Here is a 12385-nt window from a genome sequence, read left to right as displayed (position 1 = left end):
CTGATGTGGCAACAGGTCCGGCTGCAACCTCTGGTAGACCCCCAGCAGAGAAAACCCTGGTGTAGTCTCATTGGTGGTAGTAGAATTCTCCTTAAATGGGGGAAATCATCAGAACGTAGGTATAAGCAGGTGGTGGGGGTATACAGCCTGAAACCACCTAAGTGTATATTATGTCTATAGCACCGACACAGCCAGATACAACCATCACTCCCATCGTTGTTCTATTTTCTGATCAACAAAACATCGGATCGATTGCTGACGATCAGTGTAAGGAACCACAGATGCCTTGATTTTAATTGTCCTGCAGTAACCTTGATCAACCACTAGATGGCAGCACAACCCATCTCATTGATGAGGATGATGTATAACTCCGCCTCTCAGCATCATTTACATATGAAATCTACATATAATATTGAGCATTACCAGCTGAAGCAGCGTTTAATTATTAATCCGTCCTTAAAGGGGTTGTCCGAGATATATTTTTACACTGCAGGCAAAATAAGACAGTAACTGGTCTCGATTATTCTGGAAGGAACTGATAATGTGTTGTGTCTAGCACAGGCCTGAGAGGCGGAGCATGACTGGGTTTCTGTGTCATGCTCCGCCCCCTCGGGCCCTGGACACTGCGGCGGTCATCTCATTCATCTGCTAAACATTCGGAAATCGTTTTTAGAGCCATTTCCTTATTCGTTTGCATTACCCAATTTGCTCGGACCAGGGATCGGAGTGCGGCCTTTGAATATTGTCGTGGATGCCCATCCCCCTTTGTGTCCTGCCCCGACCAACGTTTGTTCCAGAGCGGCCAAAAATAAACCTCATCTGACACTTCACTTCCCCTAAATCATTGTAGAACTAAAACTTCTGCAACTTCCTAATATACTTTGTGTTTCAATCCCTTACAATTTTGAACATCTCTGCTAGCTATCAGTGAATGGAAACATTCATGGTTTACATAAAGGCTGAAAACCAATACTTCTCACAGCGGATGTTTTGCATCAATTGTATCCAGTCCAGACAATCCTAACAGTGTGGACTCTCAGACTGATACTTTTTACCTGCACTGACACATTGTAGCAAACTATCAGGACAGGAGGGAGAATTGTGCTAGGCAAACTAATCATTCATAACTCACCCAGCTTTCCTAATCGCTACGGGAGCTATAATAGCGGTCTCATTAGTGGTCACTCAGCTTTCCCAGGCTCCTGCATGGCATCGCTGCCAACTTATGCAGTGGTATAGAAAACAATGATATATCGCAGCATAACCAGATAGCTTTGCATTAGTATGGGAGAGCTGGGTGACGAAGCCAGTGGAAGCTATAATCTCAGCCATATTGGTTGTCACCCAGCTTTCCCAGAAGCGGATAGATTCGGGTGTAAGGATGATACCGCTCAGGTGGTGTTAAATATTTATCATAAAGTGAATCATGATTATGTACAGATATACACAGGTTATTCAGCTGTATACCACACGGGGAGGCCATCATTTGCCCTTGTGGCGTACACAGCGGCGAGTGAACGGTTAATGGAGCGTGTCCAGGTCCAAAGTGTAAAGTGGTCAAATCAAGTCTGGTGTGCTGGGAAGAGGTGGGGTGCGCGGGGCGCTGGACAGGACAAAGGCACAGGTGTGGGGTGAGATCTCCACCCTATGAGATGATCGATGAATCCCCTGCCCACAGTCACCCCCATTTAGGGGAAAATCTGCAGCTCGAATTTGGGGGCCCATTCCAGAGCGCTCTTCATAACGGCCAGTGCCGCAGCACCGAGCGCCACCGTCAGTCCCATAACCGCCAGTTTGACCAGTCTGTTAGTACGGGGTTTGGTGAGGACGGTCTTGATACCGCGCTCTGGACGGATGGAGTCTCTGAAGCGTCGACGGAGGACCATATCCGGCCGCTGCTGGGTGGACGCCAACTCAAAGTCCTTAAAGGTTGAAACCGCGGTCCTGAATTAAACAAAAATCAACACAATTAATGCACAAAATAATCACAGAACGCCGTGAATCAGGATAAATCTTCACGTCTGCTCCGAGCTGACACCGACATAAAAACGTGGATTTTGAGTTTTTTCAGATCTTATGCTCTATTCACATCCAGAGCTGCTTTCAAAATACTCCTGGTTGCACTTGGAAAACTATTTAGTCACATGACTTTATAGCATAGCTCTAACTGCTCTAACTGTGCAACTGCCATCTGAGCTCCAACAATGCACTCAGGAAACAGAATAAGCAGGATTAGGCATGCAGCTTTGGATGTGAATGGAGAAGAAAACAAGAGGTCACTTAGGATCAGTACCACACAAGTAAAAGATTTACAAAGGTATTCTATGTATAGTGTGACTGTGGAATGTGGTAAATTGTGGTTCAGAAGTGGAGTTCCCCTTTAAGAACTATGTGCAGTCAATGACGCCACCTACAGGTTGTGCAGTTATTTGCATCCTTCATTGAATACCCCACCTAGTCCTCTTCAGAGTTGGCATTCGCTCTAGACAAATCTTGATATTAGGGTAGAGTGGGGCTTATTTGGGAGCCCTGACTCCCCTCCCCCAGTACTTATCTGGCCGCTTGCGCTCACCTCTCGGCCTGATTCTGCTGCGCCGCTTCCCTGGATAGTTCAGACGGGGGAAACTGGACGAAGAGGTCACCGGCTTTGCTGATGAGGGTCTCGTAGGGCAAATCTTGCGGAATCTTTGACAGCAGGTGGTGCACGGACGCCATGTCGCACTCGCACTCCATCACCTCTGCCTCTCTATGCAACACAATCTACAGGAGGGAGAAAGACAAGGCCGCTCGTAAAGGGCGCCAGTAATTATAGCAACTCCTCATACCTCGCGGCGCACATTCTCACCACGGCCGCAAAGTAGATGGGCATCAGCGGGTGACATGCCAGGAAGAAGTCGTACAACCTCACCACGTGCCTGAAGTCTGACAGGACGTGCCCGAACCACGTGATGAGCCAACTCAAGGCGAAGATGGTGCCGACCTCCGCCCTGTAGAGAAGACACCAGGTCAGCCGCTCCCAAAGACACGAGGTCAGCCGCTCCCCCCATACAAGTGCCCAGCAGTAACTCACAGCGCAGGATATACCCACCGAACCATGAAGTCATACAGAGCCGGGTTCACCAGCTCTATGATGGGCATCAGGTAGTTGAGGATGTGCTTAGTGTTATCCATGCTGGGGTCCATGAAGTCCCTGTGGGCAAAGAGGCAGAAGAAATGAGCGCCACAAATAGGAGGGGGCCTTGGCGGAGCTCTGGTGGTGGTCACTATATAGAAGTAATCTCTGACCTGCGGCTGTCACAGTCTGCTGGGAGTTGTAGTTTTGCTACAACCGGAGGGGTGAATGGCCCTATAGCTCCCTGGAGGGTTAAAAAAAACAACAAAAAAAAAAACCCACAACAACGTATAGGTGTGAGCATTGAATGCTGGGAAAAAAAAGTTCTGTCTCTAACGCTAACTTATGGCAGTTCACCTACCACCCTATAGGTACTAAGGAGAAGTTTAAAGGGTGTGTATACTTTTGCAACCAATTAAAAATAAATGCAGCAACTTTGCAAATCGTTTTGACTTTTTAAAAAATAAATAAAAAAATACAGCCGTTTTGTGTATACAGCTCCTATGCAGACCCATGTGTATCCATGGTTACAGACTACATACAAAGACCCTGTAGTCATGTTGTTACTCCATGCCCTCTTCTTGATAACCTACAGACAGTATGAGGTAGATATAAGGTTGTATAAGGGGTTAAATGGCCGTGGTGGTCTATGGCTGCCATAATTCATAGTGGTGTCATGTTTCGGTTGGCCGCCCAGGTCAGGTGACCAAATAACGGGCAGTTGCGAGGGAGGAGTCGGAAAGGATATTAGAGATGTGGGGGCAGCACAGCAAGGAGCTCTGTAGGACGTGTCGAAGGGAACCCTTGGCATGGTGCGTGTGAAGGTGCCAGTCCCCGAGGTGCGAGGGGCTCACGCAGACCCACCTTAGGTGATGTGTGGACAGCTTATCCACCAGAAGAGTGGCTAACGGCCCTCCCACCACCAGCAGGAAAGTGACTACAATATCATGATATCCCTGGTAATAGTGCAACTGCGAGTTTCGTGCCAACACCTGCAGGATGATGTCAATCAGCTGCTCCTGCAAGTCCTCCCGCTCCTTTAGGGGCATACCTGTGAGGCAAAACCAGACGGAGCACCCCCATGTTTGAGAAAAGACAGAGAAACATGAGCCTCAACCCAACTCCCGAAAGCAAAGCCACCCCCTCCCCTCACCACACACACCCATTATCATGCACAGTGGAGAATGCCAGTCTTCAGTATAAATCCCAACTAGTGGTATTATGGGGTCCCCCCACCCCCTTATTTCTTGATCAGGGTTCACCAAGCTTGTCGGATGACAATCGCATATATAGCAATTCCCCAATATGCATCCTTGGGGCCGGATTATCAGACATTGTGGATAAAACTAATTAGAAGACTGGAATTTTCCTGGAGAATCATGGGAATTGTAGTTTACTAGTAGATGAAGTACAACACCACCCAACAACCGCACTGACATCTCACCGGGGGGGAAGCGTCTCAGCGAGCGCCGGACGTCCAGCAGAACCTGCTCATAGTCCTTATTGTTCACCCGCAGCTCAGGACCTGTGGAGAGCAGACAGTCAGCGGTCACCCCCTCACCCGTCTCCAGTGCCCCCCTGCTGCTGCGGCATACCTGGGGGTGGGGGCAGCGTCTCCGTGCTGACATTCAGGAGTCTGGGCCACACTTGACATCGGATCTCATCGGTGAAGAGTCCGCCCTCGCTGATCGCCATCCGCCGGAGCGTCGCTACATCCGGGGGGTCCTTATTCAGAGCCTTCTGGATGTCACACAGCTTCCTGCGCCTGCGGAATTCACTGCCTGAGACACAATGTGAGGAGTGTGAGCGAGAGGACCCACAATGCCCACACACTACAGCATGTCACCCACCTGTGCCCACCGCCCTGTACACCAACCACCCGAGCCTTGTAACCTGCAAGTCACCCACTGATACTCAAGACAATTATATTGGCAGCAGGGGGGCGGCATTTAGTGTACAGCAGGTGGCATATAGTGTGGGGCAGTGGTGACATGTAGGGTAAGCAAAACAGAAATGCACAGCAGCAGGCGGCGTGGAGTGCACAGCAGTGGTGACGTAGTGCAGGGGACAGAGGGGTGGCATGTAGTGCAGGGACAGAGGGGTGGCATGTAGTGCAGGGACAGAGGGGTGGCATGGAGTGTACAGCAGGGGGTGACATGGAGTGTACAGCAGGGGGTGACATGGAGTGTACAGCAGGGGGTGACATGGAGTGTACAGCAGGGGGTGACATGGAGTGTACAGCAGGGGGTGACATGGAGTGTACAGCAGGGGGTGACATGGAGTGTACAGCAGGGGGTGACATGGAGTGTACAGCAGGGGGTGACATGGAGTGTACAGCAGGGGGTGACATGGAGTGTACAGCAGGGGGTGACATGGAGTGTACAGCAGGGGGTGACATGGAGTGCAGGGGACAGAGGGGTGACATGTAGTGTACAGCAGGGGGTGACATGTAGTGCAGGGGACAGAGGGGTGACATGTAGTGCAGGGGACAGAGGGGTGACATGTAGTGCACAGCAGGGGGTGACATGTAGTGCACAGCAGGGGGTGACATGTAGTGTACAGCAGGGGGTGACATGTAGTGCAGGGGACAGAGGGGTGACATGGAGTGTACAGCAGGGGGTGACATGGAGTGTACAGCAGGGGGTGACATGGAGTGCAGGGGACAGAGGGGTGACATGGAGTGTACAGCAGGGGGTGACATGTAGTGCAGGGGACAGAGGGGTGACATGTAGTGCAGGGGACAGAGGGGTGACATGTAGTGCACAGCAGGGGGTGACATGTAGTGCACAGCAGGGGGTGACATGTAGTGTACAGCAGGGGGTGACATGTAGTGCAGGGGACAGAGGGGTGACATGGAGTGTACAGCAGGGGGTGACATGGAGTGTACAGCAGGGGGTGACATGGAGTGCAGGGGACAGAGGGGTGACATGGAGTGTACAGCAGGGGGTGACATGTAGTGCAGGGGACAGAGGGGTGACATGTAGTGTACAGCAGGGGGTGACATGTAGTGCAGGGGACAGAGGGGTGACATGTAGTGCAGGGGACAGAGGGGTGACATGTAGTGCACAGCAGGGGGTGACATGGAGTGCACAGCAGGGGGTGACATGGAGTGTACAGCAGGGGGTGACATGTAGTGTACAGCAGGGGGTGACATGTAGTGCAGGGGACAGAGGGGTGACATGGAGTGTACAGCAGGGGGTGACATGGAGTGTACAGCAGGGGGTGACATGGAGTGTACAGCAGGGGGTGACATGGAGTGTACAGCAGGGGGTGACATGGAGTGTACAGCAGGGGGTGACATGGAGTGTACAGCAGGGGGTGACATGGAGTGTACAGCAGGGGGTGACATGGAGTGTACAGCAGGGGGTGACATGGAGTGTACAGCAGGGGGTGACATGGAGTGTACAGCAGGGGGTGACATGGAGTGCAGGGGACAGAGGGGTGGCATGGAGTGTACAGCAGGGGGTGACATGGAGTGTACAGCAGGGGGTGACATGGAGTGTACAGCAGGGGGTGACATGGAGTGTACAGCAGGGGGTGACATGGAGTGTACAGCAGGGGGTGACATGGAGTGTACAGCAGGGGGTGACATGGAGTGTACAGCAGGGGGTGACATGGAGTGTACAGCAGGGGGTGACATGGAGTGTACAGCAGGGGGTGACATGGAGTGCAGGGGACAGAGGGGTGGCATGTAGTGTACAGCAGGGGGTGACATGTAGTGTACAGCAGGGGGTGACATGTAGTGTACAGCAGGGGGTGACATGTAGTGTACAGCAGGGGCTGACATGTAGTGTACAGCAGGGGGTGACATGTAGTGTACAGCAGGGGGTGACATGTAGTGTACAGCAGGGGGTGACATGTAGTGTACAGCAGGGGGTGACATGTAGTGTACAGCAGGGGGTGACATGTAGTGTACAGCAGGGGGTGACATGTAGTGTACAGCAGGGGGTGACATGTAGTGTACAGCAGGGGGCGACATGTAGTGTACAGCAGGGGGCGACATGTAGTGTACAGCAGGGGGTGACATGGAGTGTACAGCAGGGGGTGACATGGAGTGCAGGGGACAGAGGGGTGACATGGAGTGTACAGCAGGGGGTGACATGGAGTGTACAGCAGGGGGTGACATGGAGTGCAGGGGACAGAGAGGTGACATGGAGTGTACAGCAGGGGGTGACATGGAGTGCAGGGGACAGAGAGGTGACATGGAGTGTACAGCAGGGGGTGACATGTAGTGCAGGGGACAGAGGGGTGACATGGAGTGTACAGCAGGGGGTGACATGGAGTGTACAGCAGGGGGTGACATGGAGTGCAGGGGACAGAGAGGTGACATGGAGTGCAGGGGACAGAGAGGTGACATGGAGTGCAGGGGACAGAGAGGTGACATGGAGTGCAGGGGACAGAGAGGTGACATGGAGTGCAGGGGACAGAGAGGTGACATGGAGTGCAGGGGACAGAGGGGTGACATGGAGTGCAGGGGACAGAGGGGTGACATGGAGTGTACAGCAGGGGGTGACATGGAGTGTACAGCAGGGGGTGACATGGAGTGTACAGCAGGGGGTGACATGGAGTGTACAGCAGGGGGTGACATGGAGTGTACAGCAGGGGGTGACATGGAGTGTACAGCAGGGGGTGACATGGAGTGTACAGCAGGGGGTGACATGGAGTGTACAGCAGGGGGTGACATGGAGTGTACAGCAGGGGGTGACATGGAGTGCAGGGGACAGAGGGGTGACATGGAGTGTACAGCAGGGGGTGACATGGAGTGTACAGCAGGGGGTGACATGGAGTGTACAGCAGGGGGTGACATGGAGTGTACAGCAGGGGGTGACATGGAGTGTACAGCAGGGGGTGACATGGAGTGTACAGCAGGGGGTGACATGTAGTGTACAGCAGGGGGTGACATGTAGTGCAGGGGACAGAGGGGTGACATGGAGTGTACAGCAGGGGGTGACATGGAGTGCACAGCAGGGGGTGACATGGAGTGCAGGGGACAGAGGGGTGACATGGAGTGCAGGGGACAGAGGGGTGACATGGAGTGCAGGGGACAGAGGGGTGACATGGAGTGCAGGGGACAGAGGGGTGACATGGAGTGCAGGGGACAGAGGGGTGACATGGAGTGCAGGGGACAGAGGGGTGACATGGAGTGCAGGGGACAGAGGGGTGACATGGAGTGCAGGGGACAGAGGGGTGACATGGAGTGTACAGCAGGGGGTGACATGGAGTGTACAGCAGGGGGTGACATGGAGTGTACAGCAGGGGGTGACATGGAGTGTACAGCAGGGGGTGACATGGAGTGCAGGGGACAGAGGGGTGACATGGAGTGTACAGCAGGGGGTGACATGTAGTGTACAGCAGGGGGTGACATGTAGTGTACAGCAGGGGGTGACATGTAGTGTACAGCAGGGGGTGACATGTAGTGTACAGCAGGGGGTGACATGGAGTGCAGGGGACAGAGGGGTGACATGGAGTGCAGGGGACAGAGGGGTGACATGGAGTGCAGGGGACAGAGGGGTGACATGGAGTGCAGGGGACAGAGGGGTGACATGGAGTGCAGGGGACAGAGGGGTGACATGGAGTGCAGGGGACAGAGGGGTGACATGGAGTGCAGGGGACAGAGGGGTGACATGGAGTGCAGGGGACAGAGGGGTGACATGGAGTGCAGGGGACAGAGGGGTGACATGGAGTGTACAGCAGGGGGTGGCATGGAGTGCAGGGGACAGAGGGGGTGACATGTAGTGTACAGCAGGGGGTGACATGGAGTGCAGGGGACAGAGGGGTGACATGGAGTGCAGGGGACAGAGGGGTGACATGGAGTGTACAGCAGGGGGTGACATGGAGTGTACAGCAGGGGGTGACATGGAGTGTACAGCAGGGGGTGACATGGAGTGTACAGCAGGGGGTGACATGGAGTGTACAGCAGGGGTGGCATGGAGTGCAGGGGACAGAGAGGTGACATGGAGTGCAGGGGACAGAGGGGTGACATGGAGTGTACAGCAGGGGGTGGCATGGAGTGCAGGGGACAGAGGGGTGACATGTAGTGTACAGCAGGGGGTGACATGGAGTGTACAGCAGGGGGTGACATGGAGTGCAGGGGACAGAGGGGTGACATGGAGTGTACAGCAGGGGGTGACATGTAGTGTACAGCAGGGGGTGACATGTAGTGTACAGCAGGGGGTGACATGTAGTGTACAGCAGGGGGTGACATGGAGTGCAGGGGACAGAGGGGTGACATGGAGTGTACAGTAGGGGGTGACATGGAGTGCAGGGGACAGAGGGGTGACATGGAGTGCAGGGGACAGAGGGGTGACATGGAGTGTACAGCAGGGGGTGACATGGAGTGCAGGGGACAGAGGGGTGACATGGAGTGTACAGCAGGGGGTGACATGGAGTGCAGGGGACAGAGGGGTGACATGGAGTGTACAGCAGGGGGTGACATGGAGTGCAGGGGACAGAGGGGTGACATGGAGTGCAGGGGACAGAGGGGTGACATGGAGTGTACAGTAGGGGGTGACATGGAGTGCAGGGGACAGAGAGGTGACATGGAGTGCAGGGGACAGAGGGGTGACATGGAGTGTACAGCAGGGGGTGGCATGGAGTGCAGGGGACAGAGGGGTGACATGGAGTGCAGGGGACAGATGGGTGACATGGAGTGCAGGGGACAGATGGGTGACATGGAGTGCAGGGGACAGAGGGGTGACATGGAGTGTATAGCAGGGGGTGACATGGAGTGTACAGCAGGGGTGGCATGGAGTGCAGGGGCCAGAGGGGTGACATGTAGTGTACAGCAGGGGACAGAGGGGTGACATGTAGTGTACAGCAGGGGGTGGCATGGAGTGCAGGGGACAGAGGGGTGACATGTAGTGCAGTGAAACGTATAGTGTGGGGCAGAGGAGTGACATGAAGTGCCCCTCATCCATCCATATGTCACCCTCCTGTTCCTCCCCAGACCTCTGCTAGGGGTGAGAGTTACCGTGTATCCCCGGCTCCGTCCTCACGGACATACTCGTGAATTGGGTGAAGTAACCGGCCCCGTTACCGGCAACACATCCCGGACATACTTCCGTACACTGGACTCATGACGTCACCGCACTGGAGACATGCGCACTAGAGTGACATCACATGACCGGAAAGGCGTGGCCATGTCAGTGCTGCGGGCGGGAGAAGCATCTAACAGAGAAACTACAAGTCCCATCATACTCTCCCTGCTCCCAGTGCTGTATGGTGAAACCACCGAGAATTACTGCCCAAAACCTCTGCGCACACAGCAAAGAACGTAAAGCGAGTTCAATTTCCTGTGCTGTTGCCCATAGCAACCAGAATCCAGCACCAATTTTAAAGCAAAACCGCCATATAACCGTTTCTCTCGTCGTACGCAGCACCCAACCCCCACGTCAGACCCGTTACCCCCTAAATCCTCACCCCATTCCCCCCAAAATAAATATTTAAGGGAAAAAGTACATCAAGTCGTCCCCTGAAAATAATTCTCTTCAGCAGTTTATTATTTACATCTGTACACAGGAAAAGCTGGGTGACAACCGTTATAACTAGCCGCGTGGTCACCCAGCTGACCCAGACTCCTGAACGGTAAATCTGCTCAGTTATGCAGCCACAGAAACCCGTGTTGTGATCTGACGTCATTACTATTTATGCTGTTCAGGTGCCATGGAAAGCTGGGTGACAACCACTGTACAAGATGTAATGGCCATTCTTTCAAATGATCTGAATTCTGTATTTTTAACTCTTTTCATTCTCTTGTAGTCCCGGCTGAGTGAACGTGCGTGACCTTCTCCCTGCCCCTGCGGTTATATGATTCGAGGTACCCGGGTTCTTGTCTATTCATTGTGGACATAACGGCAGCACAAAATAAACGAAACTTCTACATGACCTGTCCTCTAATGTGTGCAAAGTAGTCACCTATACAACACGTAACCGTCCCAGGCAAATTTACTGCTTTTATTTTTTTTGTACTCCTGTACTGATCCAGAGTTATATCCTGTATTATACTCCAGAGCTGCACTCACTATTCTGCTGCTGGAGTCACTGTGTACATACATTACATTACTTATCCTGTACTGATCCAGAGTTATATCCTGTATTATACTCCAGAGCTGCACTCACTATTCTGCTGCTGGAGTCACTGTGTACATACATTACATTACTTATCCTGTACTGATCCAGAGTTATATCCTGTATTATACTCCAGAGCTGCGCTCACTATTCTGCTGCTGGAGTCACTGTGTACATACATTACATTACTTATCCTGTACTGATCCTGAGTTATATCCTGTATTATAATCCAGAGCTGCACTCACTATTCTGCTGGTGTGGTCACTGTGTACATAGATTACATTACTTATCCTGTACTGATCCTGAGTTATATCCTGTATTATACTCCAGAGCTGCACTCACTATTCTGCTGGTGGAGTCACTGTGTACATACATTGCATTACTTATCCTGTACTGATCCTGAGTTACATCCTGTATTATACTCCAGAGCTGCACTCACTATTCTGCTGGTGGAGTCACTGTGTATATACATTACATTACTTATCCTGTACTGATGCTGAGTTACATCCTGTATTATACTCCAGAGCTGCACTCACTATTCTGCTGGTGGAGTCACTGTGCACATACATTACATTACTTATCCTGTACTGATCCCGAGTTACATCCTGTATTATACTCCAGAGCTGCACTCACTATTCTGCTGGTGGAGTCACTGTGTACATACATTACATTACTTATCCTGTACTGATCCTGAGTTACATCCTGTATTATACTCCAGAGCCGCACTCACTATTCTGCTGGTGGAGTCACTGTGTACATACATTACATTACTTATTCTGTACTGATCCTGAGTTATATCCTATATTATACTCCAGAGCTGCATTCACTATTCTGCTGGTGGAGTCACTGTGTACATACATTACATTACTTATCCTGTACTGATCCAGAGTTATATCCTGTATTATACTCCAGAGCTGCACTCACTATTCTGCTGCTGGAGTCACTGTGTACATACATTACATTACTTATCCTGTACTGATCCTGAGTTATATCCTGTATTATACTCCAGAGCTGCACTCACTATTCTGCTGCTGGAGTCACTGTGTATATACATTACATTACTTATCCTGTACTGATCCTGAGTTATATCCTGTATTATACTCCAGAGCTGCACTCACTATTCTGCTGGTGGAGTCACTGTGTACATACATTACTTATCCTGTACTGATCCTGAGTTACATCCTGTATTATACTCCAGAGCTGCAC

General features: G+C 52.2%; 2 protein-coding genes across 4 annotated transcripts in view; one reads left to right on the top strand and one right to left on the bottom strand.

Annotated features, from left to right (window-relative positions):
* The window catches only part of HCK (HCK proto-oncogene, Src family tyrosine kinase), a 105477-nt gene that overhangs the window by 39636 nt on the left and 53456 nt on the right, over positions 1–12385 (top strand). The window contains exon 1 of one of the 2 annotated variants that reach the window (XM_075846389.1): positions 10687–10928. The exons of the other annotated variant lie outside the window; for it this stretch is intronic. The gene's annotated coding sequence lies outside the window, so the exon portion shown is untranslated. Of the gene's footprint in view, positions 1–10686; positions 10929–12385 lie in introns of those variants that run through there. 2 annotated transcript variants of the gene reach the window in all.
* On the bottom strand, positions 1395–10229 carry TBC1D20 (TBC1 domain family member 20). 2 transcript variants are annotated; one of them, XM_075846390.1, is made up of 8 exons: positions 10083–10229; positions 4708–4893; positions 4557–4637; positions 3977–4163; positions 3089–3190; positions 2846–2987; positions 2573–2760; positions 1395–1944 (listed from the first exon to the last, which is right to left on the bottom strand). In XM_075846390.1, the coding sequence occupies exons 1-8, from the start codon at positions 10111–10113 to the stop codon at positions 1689–1691; spliced, it is 1173 nt and encodes a 390-aa protein (XP_075702505.1). In that variant the 5' UTR covers positions 10114–10229; the 3' UTR covers positions 1395–1688. The 2 variants fall into 2 exon arrangements, with proteins under 2 accessions (XP_075702505.1, XP_075702506.1); XM_075846391.1 differs by having other exon boundaries at positions 10116–10228.

The sequence above is a fragment of the Rhinoderma darwinii genome, chromosome 13, assembly GCF_050947455.1.
Source record: "Rhinoderma darwinii isolate aRhiDar2 chromosome 13, aRhiDar2.hap1, whole genome shotgun sequence".
NCBI lineage: Eukaryota > Metazoa > Chordata > Amphibia > Anura > Rhinodermatidae > Rhinoderma > Rhinoderma darwinii.
This window is presented reverse-complemented; position numbering and strand designations above follow the sequence as displayed.